The following is an 18,198-nucleotide window of genomic DNA, read 5'->3' as shown; positions in this document are numbered from 1 at the left end:
TCGTGTTTTGATAACCAAGCGCTCTTCTGCCAAGTAAGACACTAGTGTATCACCTTCCATATCAGGAGAATACTATTGTGAACCCCACAGTCTGCTTCCTCATATCTGCGTGGAAATCAGTCAGTAGTGTAAAGGCGACGGAGATTAGGACCATTGCGCAATTTTATCTGTAGGCTAGTGAGATTCATAAGTACCCGTGTAGGGCTGCGAATATCTGGACCTGATTAACCATTCTACGTGTCGTTCCTTATACCTCACACGATGGCAGTGGAAACCCACAAGCCCGGCCTCGTGGCAGAATCACAAGCCAATGGAGAAAGTGACAATGAGTTTAATACTACACCAAAGCTCCCTGATCAATTTGCCGATGAGAGTTTTAAACTATTCGCAAAAATTCAAGTCACAGACCCAACTCCCGAAGAAGCAATACAGATTCGTAACAAATGCTTATGGCGGATTTTGCCTTTTCTTTGCATTGGGTATCACTTGATGTATGTCGACAAGCAAACGGTATGTTAATTCGATTCACCGAATATGAGAACCCAGTAATAACATACTAGCAGCTTGGAAGCTCTGCGATCCTAGGGATCATACAAGATGCACACCTGAACTCGAACCAATATAACTGGCTCTCTTCGATTTTTTATTTCGGATACCTTTTGGCTGAATGGCCACAGAATTGGGCTTTGCAGCGGTTTCGTGTTGGGAAGTGGTTGGCGGGTAATTTGGTAGTATGGTAAGTTCTTCACCTGTCTTCGCATAATAACGTATATCGATCACTGACTGACTTTAAAGGGGAGGAATCACCCTCTTACATGTTCCCTGCAACAGCTTCGCATCTCTTTTCGTTGTTCGCTTTTTCCTTGGAGTAGCAGAAGCATCCATCGTTCCAGCATTCCTGCTTTCCATGTCCATGTTCTTTACTTACGGCGAGCAGGCCGTCATGATGCCGGTCATGTGGTCAATTGGCAATGCGAGTCCTATCACGTCTGGTCTGCTATCTTATGGTGTTCTTTGGATTGATACAGGTAGCTTTTCTCCGTGGAAATGGTTCATGGGTACGTCCGTTCTCCAAGTACATCCTTTATATCCTTCGTGCTAACCTTTATTCTAGTAATTACTGGTGTTCTCACAGTCATTTTCGGTGTCTTTGTCTATCTCTTCTTTCCTGATAGCCCTATCCATGCGGATTTCCTTACACACGAGGAGCGTGCAAAGGCTATTTTACGGATCAGAGAGAATCATTCTGGAATCGAGCAAAAGATTTTCAAAAGATATCAGTCAGGTCCCTGAAGAAAATCCAAGATACATGAACTTACCAAAGCTCCAGGTTTATCGAAGCAATTCAAGACCCCAAAACGTGGCTCTTCTTCCTACACGCCTGGTCCCAGGAAATGGCAAACGGAGTAACCAACCAATATTCACTGATCATCAACTCATTTGGTTTCACCGTTCTTCAAACAACACTATTAGGAACCGTGACGGGGGTTGTATCATTCTTTTCTCTCATAACAGCTGCGATAACCTTGTACCACACCAAGGTAAGCCAGGTCCGAACATTCTTGTGAATGTAGACTGAAACTTGCAGAACTGCCGAGCATGGATATCCCTCATTGCCTACATTCCAGGTGCTCTTTCAAGCATCCTTCTACTAGGTTAGTGGTTGTCTTCTTTTCAAAATATGACCCACTACTGACGGACCCGACAGCCTTGCCCTGGTCCAATCGATGGGGTCTCATCGCTGGAATCTGGATTCGATCTACAGTCGGCATCCCATATGCCATTGTCATGATCTGGGCTGCCAATGCGTCAGCGGGTCATACGAAGAAAACTACGGTCATTGCGCTTTATCACATTGGATACGGACTGGGAAATATTATCTCTCCGCAATTATTCCGACCGGAATGGAAGGTGAGTTCATAATTTGTGCTAGCTTGGATTGTCATACTAACAAAGATTCTAGCCTCGCTACAGGCCAACATGGATTATTTTGCTTGTGGTAAGTTATATTTTAAAAAAGCTACTTGCGGAATATTTGGCTTACAGCGCTTAAGGTCGCTGCAATTCTTCCGTCAATCATTATTATCGCGCTCAGGATCTACCTAAGCCAAGAGAATAAACGTCGCGACAAGCTCGCGGAAGCTAATCAGGTGGCTAGCAATGGTGTTGTCGAGACGGTCGATTCGGATGGGGGCAAAGTCACTCGAATCGTGGATAATAGTCAGTTGGACTTGACTGATAGGGAGAATTTGACGTTGTAAGTTTCCATTGACTGGTTTGTTGGTCCTGAAATTGATACTTATTCGAGAACAGCCGATATGTACTCTGATAGACTTTCTGGATACGTATATTCGGCCTGGAGCTTTAGAGGCTTGGGGTTTTTGAAATTAAATAACTACGCTCTATAGGGGGGATACTGTTATTATCCTTCTCTTGGGTTGTTTATTTTGCCCATCTCTTTCCTGTGCCTCTGGATAACTATCATATGTTATATGTAGTACCAGATACATACATCACAGCCTCGGATACAGTATTCGGTCATAATTTAACATTGATTTCAAAGCTTAAAGCACAATAGGTTCCATCTAAAGTTGTGCGATCACATTCCTATGGCGTAAACCACCCTGCAAGGATCCGACACACAACAGTCGGCCTGAATGACGTGCCAGATGATTTCCAAGCACCTCAAAGCACCTTATCTCCTCGGTTCTCCTCTTTGAATTGCATTTATTTACACCCTATAATGCTCCCCACCGTATAACCACTATGAATAAATAGTTATTCGACCCATACTTCAACCATCTACAACAGCTCACCATGGACATCCAGGAAAGACAACCTCTCTTAAACCCATCAACTCACTCGAACGTTCCATCACACAGCTCTCAACAAGAACCACTCGGCCTCTCATCCGACGATTTTCCAACACCATACCCCGACACCCTACCAGGGACGCCCTACAGAAAGAGCATCAACTGGTCAAGCGCATACATATTAGTCATTTCGCAAGTGATTGGGAGCGGTATATTCGCAACACCAGGCTCAATCGTCAGATCCGCCGGAAGCATAGGATTGACTCTGCTAGTATGGCTGGTTGGGACGATAATATCAGCTTGCGGGCTAGCCGTCTCCATGGAATTCGGGTGCATGCTACCTCGCTCAGGAGGAACAAAGGTAAAGCGCATCTGCAGAATTGCAGAAAGCTGTTCAGCTAAATTTACTTACTTGCGCAGGTGTACCTCGAGTATACCTATCCCCGACCGCGGTTTCTCGCATCAAGCCTCATAACAGCCCAGGTAGTGCTCCTGGGGTTCACGGCGAGCAATTGCATAATCTTTTCGAAATATGCGTTCTTCGCGCTTAGTATTCAGCCCACTGAGCTTCAGCATAAGGTCCTTGCTGTTGGTCTCTTGACTGCCATTACTATTGTCCATGGCTGTTTCTTGAAAACTGGCATCTTCATCCAGAATGTCCTTGGTTGGGTGAAGATATTTCTCATTGCCGCGATGTCCTTGACGGGAGTCTGGGTGGTTTTTCTGGGTTTGTATGGAGATACTAATAATATATCTCCAGTTCCAGGGGTCGCCAGCTCATTTTCTTGGAATTCGATGTGGGAAGGATCGAACTGGAGCTGGAGTCTACTTTCATCGGCTTTGTTCAAAGTCTACTACTCCTACGCTGGGTTGAGCAATGTGAACAATGTCCTCAGTGAGGTTCATGATCCCGTGAAGATAGTCAAGACTGTGTGTCCTACTGCGCTAGTCACAGCCGGTGGTCTATACTTTCTTGCGAATCTTTCATACTTCCTCGTCATTCCGCTCGAAGAGATCAAAAATAGCGGGGAGTTAGTGGGAGCACTGCTATTCGAAAGGTTATTTGGGGAGCATGTTGGAAAGATATTCTTCCCACTTGCTATAGCCATTTCAGCTGCCGGGAATGTGATGGTAGTGACCTTTGGCTTGGTATGCTTTTGGAACTACTAGCATGGCTTTGAAAGCCAATATACTAACATTTAGTAGGCACGTGTGAACCAAGAGATAGCCCGACAAGGCTTTCTTCCCTGGCAAAATGTTCTCTCGTCCTCGCGGCCGTTTGGGACTCCACTGGGTGGACTTATTGTGCACTATATCCCTTCTGCCTTGGTCCTCGCCCTACCACCACAAGGGGACGTCTATAACTTTATCTTGGACTTGGAGGGATACCCAGGACAGATGTTTTCCTTGGCAATCACAGTCGGTCTGCTGGTAGTACGATACCGGGAGCCTCATCTTCCACGACCCTTCCGAGCATGGTTGCCAGCTGTCTGGTTACGGGTTGTGGTATGTCTAGTCCTGCTAGTAGCACCTTTCATACCGCCACCGAATTGGCGGGACGTCGATTTCTTCTACGCTACATATCCACTTGTCGGGATTGGGATGTGAGTAGCAATCCTTCCATGTGTGAGTTGCCTCGCTAACAAACACAGTATGCTCTCGGGTGTTCTCTACTGGTATTTCTGGACAGTGTTACTCCCACAATGGGGAGGATATCAACTCGAGGAAGAGAAAGAGATTCTGGCCGACGGGACTAGCATCATCAAGCTCGTTCATTCATATCATAAGTGAAGCGAAAGTAGGAATAAAGAAAAAAAAAAGCAAATTTGACTCATCCGTGGCTTGTCCTCCAGGGCTGCAGCATAGCAATAATTTAGAGATTCTCCATGGCACAAATTGCGTCACGGACATCAGCTCCAAGCACAGTTCCAGCGTCGGTGTCACGAGTGGAGGTATCACCAGAGTCATACGTCTTGTCTTAAACAAGGGATTCAGGGAGTTCTGATCCTGAAACACAACGGGCTAATGTAACCAGTGTTGACCGATTAAGATATTCGCCGGCAGAGGGCCAAAAACGCGTAGCTTCAACCTTTTCCGCAACGGCGTCACTGGCTCCTCGTCTCTTTGCATTCAGGTACGCAATAATGAAACAGAATTACAAATACCGTCGGCGAGGACGGTTGACGGAAATGAATGCGCAGGAACGCGGACGATCGAACGGGGCGGAATGATAGTGTGTTTTGCTGCGTAGACTGCACGCCGCGCCGCGTGATGGGGCTTAATATTATCTGCTAGTGTGATGCCCAGGTGCCTAAGCTGTATGAGTCAGTCATTTCCTTGGCCACGAAGAGAACATTCTTACCATTGCGGGGGTCACTAAGAACTCCATCGCTGACTCCGAATAGGTGGGAAACTTCTCTGGATGTCATAGGTTTCGGTACAAGGTGGGCAGCTTTGATATTCTTTTTGGGAAGTATAGTGCCTAACACATGACACCACCCAAAGCCAGGGTGACAATGCTCATTAACACCGTAGTACGTATAAACGGCCTTTATGAACCTGGACTGATCAAAGTTGGGACCCTTAAGGCGATAAGCTGATGAAAGGTAAGACAGACTTGGTGCTAGTGATGAAAAGGGATCAAGGAAATGTGAAGAAAGGTGAGACAGACGGATGAGGTCTTTTATGGAATGAGCTGTGACGTTAAGAAGAGACTCTTCCTAAGGTTAGACTGATGGAAGGTGCCAAGCTGAAGTAAAAGAAAAGCAACTATGATTCGGATTTGACATGACAGAGCCAAATGTCGGACCTAATTAGGCGGGACTATAATTCCAACCTTGGAAGGTTGAGGTCCTCTACGTTCGCATTCTCGACATTCCAAGGTTCTCTGCTTTACTTGCCTTGACAGACTTCAATCCGTTAATACTCTCAAAAACATTGCAAGTCGTTTTGGCAGGGTTAACGCTTCCGATTTCGAAATGAGGCTCTGGACCGAGAAAGGGATTCGGACTGATATCCATGGATATAGCTGGTCCTATGGATTAGCCCTCTGCGTCCGTACACTTCCAAGGTTCCTTTCTTTCCTTCTTCTACAAACAATACTTCGACTATACCCGTGGACAGTGACAGTGCTGACGCATATCATGATCACTTTATGGATTAGTTATTGGCTTCATATTCTCATTAGATAATATAGGATGCTTGTTTTGTCTAAAAAGGAGGAACCCCTGGTCCCTAGTAGGTGGATAATGTTCAGGACTTTCATTGTCCACCTGTAATGCATGTAGAAGATGAGGTTTGACTTCCCAGAGCAATTGTGCACAAACAAACAGAGGCTTCCTCTTTTACTTCCTTTCTTCTTCCTTCTTTCCTTCCTTCCTCTCTTTCCCTCTCTCTCTCGTTCTCTATTTTTCTATTTTTCTCTCTGCTTTTCTCCCATCTCCTCTCCTATTCACCTTCCCCATGTCGAATACAGCATACAGATCTCTCCCTGTCTCCGTTCTGCTGATTGCTCAAATCACTTTCCCCAGTTACTTGGAGTTGCCTCTGAGCAAGTGATTGCCTCGCCATGACATCGATTCCTGTGAGGCCCGATAGGCCCCCTCCTCCGTGTCCCTCCTGGGTCTTCTCTGACAAGTCCGACACCCAGTTGGTATTCCCCACTTCACAGGGCTGAATGCATCCATCTAACGAAACCAGTGTTGCCAAAGATCGCTGTTGGTTTGGTAAAGACTACATCCCCTTTACATCCCATTTCACAGATATAACCGGGGGCAGGGCGGAAGTCATTGGGATGGGAACCGTCGATCTCGCCACCATGAGCCCGCGGACCCAGACTGATCCGGGTTCGCCTAGCAACCTCCGCTTGAAGAATGTTCTGCATGCCCCTGCAGCGCTCTGCAACATCATCGGAAAGCCCGTGACGGACGATTACACTGTTATACGCGGCTCCACTGACTCAGATTACCCTGGTTTCATTGTGAAGAACACTAATGGTAATATCGTGGCCTACTTCAAGCCCAAGGATCAAGGGCCCGATCTGTACCAAGTCCAGCTTGGTGAGCCTCCATTAGGCCATGAGTTCGGGATTTCGCCTTTGTGCCCTAACGGGAACTACCTGATCCACGCCTTCTTTTCCCAGCGTGAACGGCACAGATTTGTAATCTTTAAATTCTCTGGTCTGATTCGAGCCTCAGGCGTTGAGTCATTCACCCCGACCGAAAATAAGTGGTTCAGGAAGAACCGCATGTCTGAAAAGGCAATTCGTGTTGCGTACGGGTTGGATCCCAACAGGAAGGAACATCAAGAGGAATGCCGTGCCATCATGCGAATTCTTAAGTGCCAAGCCGAAAATGAACCGTTCTTACCCTACTAAGATCCGGCGTGACTATTGAGAGGAAATGAGAGGAACCAATCTTTATTGCTGGATGGCGACTTCCCAGGTGTGGTTAAGGAAATCGTCAAAATCATCAGTCTCCCAAAGCTCCATGTGTGTTCGAAATACCCCAATGAAGCGACATCGCAATGACCATGCCTCCTTCACACATAGTCTGGCAAAGATGTAAGACGGGCTGAATGTCAAGCCCGTCCTAATCCCAGATATCGAGTGTAGATTCTGGACTCCAGGCATCGTCCATGTAGCTAGTTACATATCAGAGAATGCCTTCGAGGAGGCAACATCTCCATCTAGATGCGAAGCACAACCTTTCCAACTTGTTTACCCTGCCAAACATATTCAACAGCCTCTTCGGCTTTCTCAAATGGAAATGTTTTGTCAATGAGATCATTCAGCGGTGTTTGAGCTGCTGATAGCGCAGCACACAGGTCCTCCATATCATGCTTTGACCCTGCATTGATACCTCTGTTTGTCCCAAGTCAGACTTTAGTGTCCAATAATCAATCATCATAGAATAAATCTCACCTCAGATTAATCCTTCGATCAATAATAGTTGGGATCAGCTCCCGAAGGTCGTTAGGGTCCTGCCGTGAAAGATATCCGACTTGGCTGACCACGCCGCCACGTCGAGTACATCTCATACTCTTAACCAAGGAGCTAGATCCGCCATTTTCAACAATGATGTCCACGCCAACGCCATTGGTCAACTCGAGAACCTCCTTGTCCCAGTCGGGCGTTTGAGAGTAGTTTATCGTCATGATCGGCGGGTTTGCACACTTGACCTTCATTTGTTCGAGTTTCTTGTCACTCGAAGATGTCAATATAACCCGCAGCCCCGCAGCTCTTGCAAGCTTGAGTGCAAAGACACTGACACCTCCGGTGCCTAGTTCAGTTGTTAGCGTTGAACCAAGCTTCAGCCCCAGGAAGTACATACCTTGGATCAACACAGTCTGCCCAATCCTCATGCCCTTCAAGGCCGACCAAGCAGTAACACCAGCACAGGGTATCATAGCAGCCTCAACCCAGTCAAGGTAGTCGGGGAGCTTACACAGAACATCCTCGTCAAAAACAATATGATCCGCCATAACTCCATCCTCGTCTGCTGCCAGCCACGACCGCTTCACTTCACGCCCTGAAATGTTCTCAGTGTCCGTAATAGGCCCGGCCCTATCTCCGACCGCTAACGTCTTCACTTTCTCCCCAATTGCGAGGACCTCGCCCGCCGCGTCGTTGCCCAAAATCCCATTTGGGATCACTGGCCATGGATTCCCTCCGTTCGCGATGTTGGCGTCGCGGTAGTTAAGAGCGACGGCATGCACTTTGATTAAGACCGCAGTCGGTGCAAGTGGTAGCGCGAGCGCTTCTTGTACGAGCTTTAACTTGGGCTTGCCTGGTGTATAATCGTCTGTTCGTCTGAAGGCTCGACGGTGGCTAATTTGAGGGCTTGACATTTCTTTTTTTGGGCTTTGATGGTGGGAATGATAGGTCAAGTTGATGAAATTGTTCTGGGTTTATACTGGAGATCCTTGCATGTGCCGACGTCACTTTAATATGCCGGAATCCGCCTACCCCTCCTTCTGGATATATGCCTTCCTCATTCTGAATAAATGCGATTGAACGTGGGGTAATTGTTAATTCTGGGGTCGGGTTTCGCGTCTACGGACAGAATAAGGACCCGCGGGTCGTCCTCTTAGGAGTAGATGCTTAGTAGGAATGATATATTACATCCTGGCTGGTTTGATTACTGGGCTTGTAGATGAGATACCCTAGACATAAATAAGCTAAATAAGTTCAGTAAATGAACTAGAATCCTTATTGAATTGAAGCAGTCACTTCTTATGTGTTGGAATTACCTATTGCGCTAACCCGAAAAGAGTAAACAAACGCTCTCGCGATAATACCTATAGGTAGCTAGCTCCCTCACAGCAATAAATCGATATCCAGGGATGCCATAGTGATGAATAAATGATACAGACAGCCCACATCCTGTATTAATGTTGTGATACCTAGTGTTTCATGAAGCAACTTATGCAAAGCCTTGAGCAATAGAGCTCAGCTTGAACATCCAGAGTCGGAGCTCTATCCGTTGCATGCGAGGATACAGTTGCATGCCTATGTTGGCCGCAAATGGTCCATTGGGCAATATTTTCGAGTCATGAGCCAATTGAACGCCTGTTCATATGCGACCAAGCCTACAATGACTCAACCTTGCAAGTGAAAGCAATGTGGTACGTAATAGCCTTGGAGAAGCCAGAAGAAGGTCCGGCCCAGCGTTTTTCCTTGCCAAGGCGGTCAGGTGATTCCCGATTAAATTTGTCCGAAATGATTCCGCCTCCAGTTCACAGAGTCCCATTCTCAATTCCACATCACACTATTCATAATGTTCCAACGGACCATCCTCAGACAGGCTCAGGCCGCCCGCTCCATCCTCTCCACCACTTCCCCCTCCACAGCATCGCTGGCGCTGCGACGGACCACACAACAACCACGTCTCCCGGCTTTCCGGCCATTCGCTCCCGGTCTACCCGTCTCTACTCAACGGAGACCAAGGAAGCCGCCGAAGCTGAGAAAACCGAGAACGGTGAGAACGGTGAGAACGCAGAGGCCGAGGATCCCGTCAAGAAGGAGCTCGAACAGAAGACCAAGGAAGCCATTGAATTCAAGGTAAGCTAGTTCCCCATACTGGTAGCTCCGCAGCTCTTTCGCGGGCGAATATTAACCCAAACTTCTTATTAGGACAAATGGCTCCGCTCCGTCGCCGAATCCCGCAACCTTGTTGAGCGCAACAAGCGCGACATGGACGCCGCCCGCAAGTTCGCCATCCAAGGTTTCGCCAAGGACCTCCTCGACAGCATCGACAACTTCGACCGCGCATTGCTGGCCGTGCCCGCGGAAAAGCTCGCTGCTGCTAAGACCGAAGAGAACAAGGCCCTCCATGATCTCGTCGACGGTCTCCACATGACCCAGAAAATCCTCCTAAACACTCTCCAGAAGCACGGTCTCGAGCGCTTCGACCCCTCCGAGAAGGTCGACGGCAAGGCCCAGAAGTTCGACGCAAACCTGCACGAGGCTACCTTCATGGCCCCGGCTGCTGGTCTCGAGGATGGCGATGTTATGCACGTCCAGAGCAAGGGCTTCCGTCTTAACGGCCGCGTTCTGCGGGTGAGTACCTACTAAGACCCAAGATTTTCTAGCGGAGTATTATGACTAACTGCTTTCTTCATTTGTAGGCTGCCAAGGTCGGTGTCGTCAAGAACGCTTAAATCGTCGACGATAACTTCGATTCTTAATCCTTCGATCTTCTGATTCTTCCGGCATTTTCACATTTCTTTTATTTCTCTCTGTACCATATGTCATACATCATGATCACGATAGGGCTTTATACTCGGATACGGCTGGCTTTTGGACCCGGGAAAATTACTCTTCCTTGCTACCTTTCTGCTTGTCTCTTGGATTCGGCTGTATGATACACCCTTGTTGCATGTGTCTGGAGGCGTACGGATTGTCTCATGTTGGGGGTATCTTTCACTTGTTTTGTGACGTCTGTACCTCTATGTCCCCAGGTAACTCTCTCCTCCTCACTGTATAATACACACTTCTTCGGGGCACTGTTATAGCCTCTGGTGTTCTTCATTCTCCTTCCGCCTTCGGTAACTAAATTAGACTTTAATCAAAGACAAAGCTGGCTATGGTCTATACCTATTGGAATCCTAGCTTAGTGATATCCATGTATATATCGATATTACCCTGATGAGAGGAATGCTATATCTTACATATTCCCCATAATAGTCACAGTATAGTACAAAGTATAACCCAACAATCTCCCAACTCACCTCAGCTCAACTCCAAGCTCTCCAACTAGCTTTTCCCGGACCTTCTGATGCATCTCATTACTCTCCTCATTCGTCAAAGTCCGCTCCAAGCTCCGGTAGTTAATGCGGTAGCACATGCTCTTACGCGAAGTCTTCGGATGCGTAAACTCATCAATGAGAGTAACATCCTCAACAAGGTCGCCGCCAATTCCACGAACAATCTCCATAACATCATTCTCATGGAAAGGCACAGCCCCACCAGCAGCACTGTTACCACCCGTCACAGCCGCAGGAGGCAACCAGAAAGCAACATCCTTATAGCAAGCCGGGTGCTTCGAGAAAGGCTCAAAACGGGCAATATGACCAGCCCGGAACTGCGACAAGAACCGCTCGTCACGAGACCAGAACAGCCGAATATCAGGGATGTTGAAAAGAAGCATAGCAATGCGCTCAATGCCCAGACCAAACGCCCATCCAATCCGATCCGGCACGTCCGAGTTGATCAACAGATCCTGCTTGATAACGCCGCACCCCAGAATCTCCAACCAGTCACCTTGCCAGAAAACCTCTAGCTCCCAAGACGGACTGGTGAACGGGAAGTAAGCCTCGACCCAGCGCACCTTGAGCGGCTCCTGCTCCGCACCACCGCTACTCGCCGCAGCGGCCTTGCTCGCTTCCGTGAAGATCTTAATCACCATCCGCTCGAGGGAACGCTTCAGGTGCGCAGCCACAGCCTCGACCTCCTCGGCGCTGTGGTGCTCGTCCTGCAGCGGGTTCCGCTGCGCGTGGATAGTCGGGTTCGGATCCTCGACTACGACGTCGTGCCGCGGGATCTTCTCCACATCAGCCATGATCCGCGCTGCTGTTTCGGCTGAGGCGGAGAGTGGATCCGTCGCCGGCCGCTTCCATAGCATCGCGCCTTCCATCTGGTGGAAGACGGGGTAGTGGCTGCGGTCGATTGCGTCGCGACGGTAGACGTCTGCGATCACGGTGTATCCGACCTCCTCTGGACGGGTGTGTTCGTTGCGGGCGATTTGCTGGAAATATGCCTGTTGGTGCGCGCTTGTGTGTGTGCGCAGCACGGTCTTGTCGTTCACGTAGTAGGTATCTGTGCGGCTGCGGCCTGGGTGGTCCGCGGGGAAGCCGAGGACGTCGAAGTTTTGTCTTGTTGAGACGACGGGGTTCTTCTCTGAGTAGTTTCCATAGCTCGGGGCTGGGAATTGGCTTTCAATGAGTTTGCGTGTAATGGCGAGAGGGTGGTTGTCGTCGAGGTAGAGTCGTCGTCCGATATGGGATAGGATTGTATCGGGGGTGTTGGTCCACTGGTCGGTTGGGTAAGTCTCCCCTTCAAGCTTGAGGCTAGATTGTTGCTGAGGTGTTTTGGAGGTAGTGGTTGCTTTCTGTTCACTCCGGCGAGCTGTGGTTGAGCTCCATTCGCGGTTGAGGGAGAGAATGGGAGTCCGTGGGATGGAGCGCGGAATCGCAATCTGGGGCCGGATTGAGGCAATTGACCAACGGCCACTGCTTGCGCGCAGGGCTCGGCCGGTAGCGAATAGCCTCATGGTTGAGTTGGGCGTTGTGAGAATTGTCCGTCAATGCTATCAACCTATCAACATACGTTCGGGTCGGCGAAATTAGTCCCCGAAGTACATTGTCGAATCTGCTCAACCAAGAATATAGATCGCTTAGCATTCACCTCTTTTTCGAAGAGAGAGACGTATGAAGCTCTTTCTAATTGCTGCAGCTCTTAGCCCGAATCATTTCAATCTTATTTCTAAATCAAGGTTTCCCTGTCTACTACGCAGTTTGCACCACTTCACAAAATATACATCTCTTTTAGTACACAGTCGAACCAGAACAAAAGCAAGCTGTTGGTTGATATTGCGTCCTATTTCAGCTCTTTGCTTTTCCTTTTATACGTGCGACATTGTTGGAGTGCAAATACTATGTATTCCATCTGCGCCGAGAGGAACCCGCGAAAAGAAATATATCGATACCTAATTCTAGTCATTAGAATATCTTATACCTCCCGTTATACTCCGATTACATCACAACTATATACCTCTAGAGTTCTAGGTAGCGTTTATGCATATGGTATCTTGCCCCTCCCGTAGAACCCCTCGGTTGTCCGACTCCAACCGGTCAATATCCGTAAAAACTCCGAAGATCCGCATGATAGCCGATTCCCGTCATGTCAGCCGTTCTATAGAAGCTTATTATAATGGCTGTATGCGCAGAGATACCCTCGGCGTCCAATTCAACGACCGAAGCAGGATGATATCCCTGGGTGCCTGGGCCAGCCAGGGCTGTATGTCCCATACCAGATGTTATCCGGGGCAAAGGAAAAGACAGCAAACCCGAGAATATGATTGGTGCAAGTGATAGGCCCCATCAAGATACTCGATCTGATTGGCTGTTTCTTTACATTCGGCGGCTGGCCAAGTGGTTTCGGAGTCTGATTTGTCTCCGTCGGTATTTAAAGGGCCAAACTTGGAAAAATTACGTCAAGTCACGTTCGAAAAGCCGAGAAAAGGCCTAAAAAAATTACATGTCTTTCTGACTCTCCCCGCCTTTTTTTTACTGTGTATATTTAGGGGTCTTGTTTCCCAGCAAGATGGCAGACAGCGGCAAGATGTTGGAGGCTGCTCCTCACTCCCGGGTCGTGCCCGTTCAGACGCCCGCGCAGTCAAAGCCGAAGCAGCTGCATTACCCGTTTTGGTTTGGGGGTTCGGCCTCATGCTTCGCGGCGTCCGTGACGCACCCGTTAGATTTAGGTACGTTCTTGGTTATCCCCTCAATTTATGTACTATATGCTGACTCGCCTACAGTTAAGGTAATTGGACGCTCCAAGCCGTTCGAGACAATGGCCCATGCCCGCGATTCCGAACCCCGGCGCTGATATCTGTTTGTCGCATACTAGGTCCGGTTACAAACTCGTGCGCCCGATGCGCCGAAGACTATGGTCGGGACGTTTGTACACATCTTGAAGAACAATGGCTTCACAGGGTTATACAGTGGTGTATGTGCGATCCCAACATCCGGTTGATAGCGAATACCAATGGCTATCAGTACGCGGGTACAGTTGGCTAACGAAGGGATGGATTGGATATGGTATAGTTGTCAGCTGCGATGCTACGTCAAATCACATATTCCACAACGCGCTTCGGTATCTACGAAGAATTGAAGTCGCGCGTTGCTCCCACCTCAGACCGCGCACCAAGTCTGGTCACCCTCATTGGCATGGCCTCCGCCTCCGGATTCATCGGCGGCATTGCAGGAAACCCAGCCGATGTTATGAACGTCCGCATGCAACACGATGCATCTCTCCCTCCCGCCCAGCGCCGCAACTACCGAAACGCAATCCAGGGAATCATTCAAATGACCCGAACAGAGGGATTCAGTTCTCTCTTCCGCGGAGTGTGGCCTAACTCCACCCGCGCAATCCTCATGACTGCCTCGCAGCTCGCTTCTTACGATACATTCAAGCGATTGTGTATTGAGAAGGCTGGTATGGCTGATAATCTGAGCACACACTTCACAGCCTCGTTCATGGCGGGCTTCGTTGCTACCACTGTCTGCAGTCCTGTGGACGTGATCAAGACTCGCATTATGACGGCTTCTCATGCGGAGGGCGGTGGTCAGAGCATCATTGGTCTTCTGCGTGATATCTGCCGCAAGGAAGGCCTGGCATGGACTTTCCGTGGGTGGGTGCCTAGCTTCATCCGTCTTGGTCCTCATACCATTGCCACTTTCCTCTTCCTCGAGGAGCACAAGAAGCTCTACCGCAAGTTGAAGGGCGTTTGAAGATCCAAAGAGTGATTTGTTCCTTTTTGTGACTCTCTTTTCCCCCGCCGATTCTTCCAAATCTTAAAACAACATTTACGCCTTCCGTCCGATATATCCTCGGTATATACGACTTCTTGCCATTTCCTCTGGTTTTCTACTTGGGTGGTGCACACTGAGACCCATGCACACCATTTTCATTTTGGCTTGTATATAGCTTGCATTCTTTCGGATGTTTCTTTCATCGGAGGTTCGAAAAATGGCCGTCCCCGGCCTCGAAGCATATCTAGATCATGGCCCTGTGGCCTTGTACAGTATGCTGGATGATATAATTTTTTTCTTATCGGAGGTGGGATTACATAGAATTAGATTTATACACACTGAATCGCATACAGAGCATTTCCGCAAGGACATGATGGTTCCTGCTCGATATTCTAAGTTGTCTTTCTTGGTTCGCAACTATTGCAATACGGATGAATGTACAACAAAGGGACTGCCCATACGTCAAAAGAGTCAGAGCAAGCACCAGATAACAAAACATTTCCCTTTACAATACGAGTTTATCAACACCCTTTCTTGCCTTATACGGACGGAACGACCTAGAAAAATGTAGGGGTTGTGTCCCCGCGTGACCCAGTAGAGTACATTGGAAACTTGTCGATACATAAAAAATTTGACACGGCTCACTTGACCAACCAAAAACAGCTGTTGATTATCTACTTGTCAAGGTGGACAGGGAAGTTGCCAGCCTCTGTTAACACAAGTTAGTATAAATGAACACATATCCAGAGGAGACTGCTAGGTGCGTACCGCGCTGACCGTCCCAACGATCGGTCCAGGCCTTGGGGCAAAGAGAGCGGAAGGCGTGGTAGAACTGTGAGAGACGCTGTTAGAAGCTGCTGGGATTTGAGGGTATTGTCGGTGTTGATATTACCTGCTTGCAGGGGCGGAAGTCCTCGCCCTTGGCAGTGGTGCACTTGTAGTAGTCGACATAGTTCTGCCAGCAGTGCTTGGTCCTGCGGAGCGAATCAACGTTAGAAAAATATAAAAGGCACCCGAATAATAGCTTATCACGTACTGGTTCTGCTGGGGGAAACGGGCATCGTAGCCTGCCATTCAATCGAAAATTGTCAATTACACCATACATCAGCCGATCGGGGGAATATCGGTCCACGCGCATGCGACGAGCGAAAGAAGCGGAAAGATATCAAGGTTTACGCACCAGCTGCAATTGAATTAGCCATTGACTCTCTAAAGGGCTCCTGGCCCCGGTTTTCTCGGGAGGGGGTAGTGGACTTACCAGTCACGAACTTGAAGGGCTTGGTCTCGAGGACCTCATCGGGGTCGGCTTCCGGAATAGCACCCATATTTGCGATGTGCAGCTTCGAGAGAAACAACACAGAGGAAGAATTCGAGTGGAGTGGAAACAGAGGAGGGGAGAAAGTGAGCCGGGAAGAGCGACGTTGGGTGATTGAAGCTGTGAAGTGCCGGATATGACCGCGGGCGGTCAAGCGAGAGCCACTGAGCGTCTCGCTTTTACACCCGAGCCAGTCACGTTCTCGGAAAGCTGGTGTTCCAACCTCGTCCTCTATCCCACTCTTCTTCTGCTACTCCAGGGTTGAACCACTGATCTCGCCATGTATCCCACTCGCATGCTGCGGATGCAGCCCACTCGGGCCTTCTACTTCCCTACTCCTGTATGTTCTTCCCTTCGGCAATGATCTTAGTGATCATACGATCCCTCGGTTACTAACTCGTGTCTGTAGAAGGAGCAACAAAGTGGTACGCATCTCTGGGGTCACTAGATCTAGTGATAATCAGGGCCATGTAGAATGGCTTTACTTTTATGGGGACAGCCATTGAACTAACCATGCGCCTACAGCCCACACTATCTCCCAGCGTCTGCGCCAGCTCAAGCGTGTGCCCCCCCGAGCTGCTCCCTATCGGTATGTGCTATAGTCATGACTTTGCGATCGGAAATCGAGCTAACGGTCTATTTGATATTTAGGCTTCGTCCTTGCGTACGTTTCTCCCTGTTTGATACTATCTACCGCTTGATTCCGGGAACCTATTGTCCGACACATGCCGGAATTTTATCCCCCTATGACCCATCACTGGCAATCGAGCTCATGTCATTCCTTGATGCTAACTCATAATTTTAGTGTTGCCATCGGTGCTGCTGTCTACTCTTCTTGCAAGAAGCTGATGACGGACAAGACCCTGCGTCTCTACCGCAACAGCCCCGAGAGCCGTGAGCACTAAATGTACCACTATGTTTCTTTGAGCTCTCAGAATGCGATCCTCAGTTTTTGGATTCTTGCCACTTGTATTGTTGATTAGGAGAATTTGAAGCCGATCGGCATGATTTGAGAAAAGCCAGTGGAGAAAAAAAGGAACGGGCTCGAGCTTCGAGCCGTGTATATATTCTGGCTTCCCGGGCCTGAATCCTGGTGGTGTAATTGGCAAATTGTACTGTCGTGCGACACTTGCTTTTTTGGTTTGTCATCTTCGTCGTAGCTATCGTAAAGTGTAGCGTGCTTCACTCGGGCTTCGGCCCAGCAACATCTAATTGTTCCAATCCCTGCATGGGATCCTGGGGACGACTGCTTGCAGACAGAGCCTCCTCTGCCGCTATCCGATCCTCCTCGCTGACAGCATGTTTGGCCAAATACCCCTCCTGTAGGACATACCGGTTAGTATAGACCGCAAGTAGGTATAAAATCGAGTGCAACGCACCTGTTCCCAGATCGCAGTCTTGCTGCCTAGGCCCTCGTTGGCATCCTTCTGAGGCTTTGCAGCGGCGACTTTGATGGTGCGCCCGTAGATCTCGCTGCCATCCATATTGTCGATTGCCTCTTTGGCGTCTTGCGGCAGATCAAATTCCACATATCCAAATCCACGGTGAACTTCGGTGGAGTTGGGTTGGTCTGGTTTGGGCAGCGAGATATCAACGACTTCGCCGAATGGAACGAAAGCTTCCGCAAGTGTGTGCGCGGTCACTCCCTGGTCAAGACCTCCCACGTAGACGGTGCTCTTAAGCCGCGTAGTTTCGCTCATGATGTGTAGTTGCGCTTTGGGTGAAATTGGTAGGTGTTTAATTCGGGTGGCAATATGACAATATTGCACGGAATAGTAGAAGAGAAAAGTGCGTGAAACAACAAACTAAGCTTTTCTGTTCGAGAATCTGAATCCAAGCTGTATCTTGCTATCAGCTCAAAACGGAAGATTGATATCACGTGCAGCTCACCTCGGAGAGTCTACGGGTGTTTTGGCGAGTCTCAAAGCGGTCTAGCGCGTGTTCCCCGGTCCCTCCAAGTCCAGGAGGCCACTTGGTTACTGCTATACTTGGAACATCTAGAGTATCACCCCATTGTCAATTATTCATAGGGGGTGG

The 18,198-nt window shown here is 48.8% G+C and overlaps 11 protein-coding genes across 11 annotated transcripts; 7 read left to right on the top strand and 4 right to left on the bottom strand.

Annotated features, from left to right (window-relative positions):
• Positions 1–261: 261 nt before the first annotated feature.
• On the top strand, positions 262–2,261 carry N7519_003608 (Major facilitator superfamily domain general substrate transporter; the record flags this gene model as incomplete). Its single annotated transcript, XM_057290386.1, has 9 exons — positions 262–510; positions 564–736; positions 796–1,058; positions 1,115–1,280; positions 1,331–1,541; positions 1,589–1,655; positions 1,709–1,911; positions 1,964–1,999; positions 2,055–2,261. The coding sequence occupies 9 exons, from the start codon at positions 262–264 to the stop codon at positions 2,259–2,261; spliced, it is 1,575 nt and encodes a 524-aa protein (XP_057151588.1).
• A 556-nt stretch (positions 2,262–2,817) lies between these two features.
• Positions 2,818–4,604, top strand: N7519_003607 (putative methionine permease; the record flags this gene model as incomplete). The annotated part of the gene is made up of 4 exons (XM_057290385.1): positions 2,818–3,174; positions 3,234–3,962; positions 4,020–4,417; positions 4,466–4,604. The coding sequence occupies 4 exons, from the start codon at positions 2,818–2,820 to the stop codon at positions 4,602–4,604; spliced, it is 1,623 nt and encodes a 540-aa protein (XP_057151587.1).
• A 1,777-nt stretch (positions 4,605–6,381) lies between these two features.
• N7519_003606 (uncharacterized protein) lies at positions 6,382–7,188 on the top strand (the record flags this gene model as incomplete). Its single annotated transcript, XM_057290384.1, has 2 exons — positions 6,382–6,461; positions 6,513–7,188. The coding sequence occupies 2 exons, from the start codon at positions 6,382–6,384 to the stop codon at positions 7,186–7,188; spliced, it is 756 nt and encodes a 251-aa protein (XP_057151586.1).
• A 311-nt stretch (positions 7,189–7,499) lies between these two features.
• N7519_003605 (zinc-dependent alcohol dehydrogenase family protein) lies at positions 7,500–8,660 on the bottom strand (the record flags this gene model as incomplete). Its single annotated transcript, XM_057290383.1, has 3 exons — positions 7,500–7,674; positions 7,735–8,092; positions 8,144–8,660. The coding sequence occupies 3 exons, from the start codon at positions 8,658–8,660 to the stop codon at positions 7,500–7,502; spliced, it is 1,050 nt and encodes a 349-aa protein (XP_057151585.1).
• An 871-nt stretch (positions 8,661–9,531) lies between these two features.
• grpE (mitochondrial nucleotide exchange factor MGE1) lies at positions 9,532–10,486 on the top strand (the record flags this gene model as incomplete). Its single annotated transcript, XM_057290382.1, has 3 exons — positions 9,532–9,873; positions 9,946–10,371; positions 10,440–10,486. 3 exons carry the CDS (start codon positions 9,532–9,534, stop codon positions 10,470–10,472), a joined length of 801 nt encoding a protein of 266 aa, XP_057151584.1. The 3' UTR covers positions 10,473–10,486.
• A 552-nt stretch (positions 10,487–11,038) lies between these two features.
• Positions 11,039–12,583, bottom strand: N7519_003603 (phenylalanine--tRNA ligase; the record flags this gene model as incomplete). Its single annotated transcript, XM_057290381.1, has 1 exon — positions 11,039–12,583. The coding sequence occupies one exon, from the start codon at positions 12,581–12,583 to the stop codon at positions 11,039–11,041; it is 1,545 nt and encodes a 514-aa protein (XP_057151583.1).
• Positions 12,584–13,635: 1,052 nt separating this feature from the next.
• On the top strand, positions 13,636–13,920 carry N7519_003602 (uncharacterized protein; the record flags this gene model as incomplete). Its single annotated transcript, XM_057290380.1, has 2 exons — positions 13,636–13,795; positions 13,850–13,920. The coding sequence occupies 2 exons, from the start codon at positions 13,636–13,638 to the stop codon at positions 13,918–13,920; spliced, it is 231 nt and encodes a 76-aa protein (XP_057151582.1).
• A 230-nt stretch (positions 13,921–14,150) lies between these two features.
• On the top strand, positions 14,151–14,825 carry N7519_003601 (uncharacterized protein; the record flags this gene model as incomplete). Its single annotated transcript, XM_057290379.1, has 1 exon — positions 14,151–14,825. One exon carries the CDS (start codon positions 14,151–14,153, stop codon positions 14,823–14,825), a length of 675 nt encoding a protein of 224 aa, XP_057151581.1.
• A 635-nt stretch (positions 14,826–15,460) lies between these two features.
• N7519_003600 (cytochrome c oxidase subunit VIb) lies at positions 15,461–16,216 on the bottom strand. Its single transcript, XM_057290378.1, has 6 exons — positions 16,105–16,216; positions 16,027–16,029; positions 15,883–15,913; positions 15,739–15,820; positions 15,615–15,678; positions 15,461–15,555 (listed from the first exon to the last, which is right to left on the bottom strand). Exons 1-6 carry the CDS (start codon positions 16,169–16,171, stop codon positions 15,521–15,523), a joined length of 282 nt encoding a protein of 93 aa, XP_057151580.1. The 5' UTR covers positions 16,172–16,216; the 3' UTR covers positions 15,461–15,520.
• Positions 16,217–16,441: 225 nt separating this feature from the next.
• Positions 16,442–17,066, top strand: N7519_003599 (uncharacterized protein; the record flags this gene model as incomplete). The annotated part of the gene is made up of 3 exons (XM_057290377.1): positions 16,442–16,501; positions 16,704–16,750; positions 16,967–17,066. The coding sequence occupies 3 exons, from the start codon at positions 16,442–16,444 to the stop codon at positions 17,064–17,066; spliced, it is 207 nt and encodes a 68-aa protein (XP_057151579.1).
• A 277-nt stretch (positions 17,067–17,343) lies between these two features.
• N7519_003598 (RNA-binding protein) lies at positions 17,344–17,861 on the bottom strand (the record flags this gene model as incomplete). Its single annotated transcript, XM_057290376.1, has 2 exons — positions 17,344–17,481; positions 17,541–17,861. The coding sequence occupies 2 exons, from the start codon at positions 17,859–17,861 to the stop codon at positions 17,344–17,346; spliced, it is 459 nt and encodes a 152-aa protein (XP_057151578.1).
• Positions 17,862–18,198: the final 337 nt, after the last annotated feature.

This window comes from Penicillium mononematosum (assembly GCF_028829835.1).
Source record: "Penicillium mononematosum strain IBT 11891 chromosome Unknown utg000002l:1.0-8112719.0:1.0-8118358.0, whole genome shotgun sequence".
Classification (NCBI taxonomy): Eukaryota; Fungi; Ascomycota; class Eurotiomycetes; order Eurotiales; family Aspergillaceae; genus Penicillium; species Penicillium mononematosum.
Note: the sequence above shows the minus strand (reverse complement) of the source record. Positions and strands in the feature narration are given on the sequence as shown.

What these genes read in the sequence shown, in the direction of transcription:
- N7519_003600 (XM_057290378.1), bottom strand. Translation starts at nt 16,171, where the DNA reads ATGGGTGCTATTCCGGAAGCCGACCCCGATGAGGTCCTCGAGACCAAG. An exon ending in CGTTTCCCCCAGCAGAACCA is followed by an intron (nt 15,821 to 15,882) that starts GTACGTGATAAG and finishes TTCGCTCCGCAG; the next exon opens with GACCAAGCACTGCTGGCAGA. An exon ending in ACTTCCGCCCCTGCAAGCAG is followed by an intron (nt 15,679 to 15,738) that starts GTAATATCAACA and finishes CGTCTCTCACAG; the next exon opens with TTCTACCACGCCTTCCGCTC.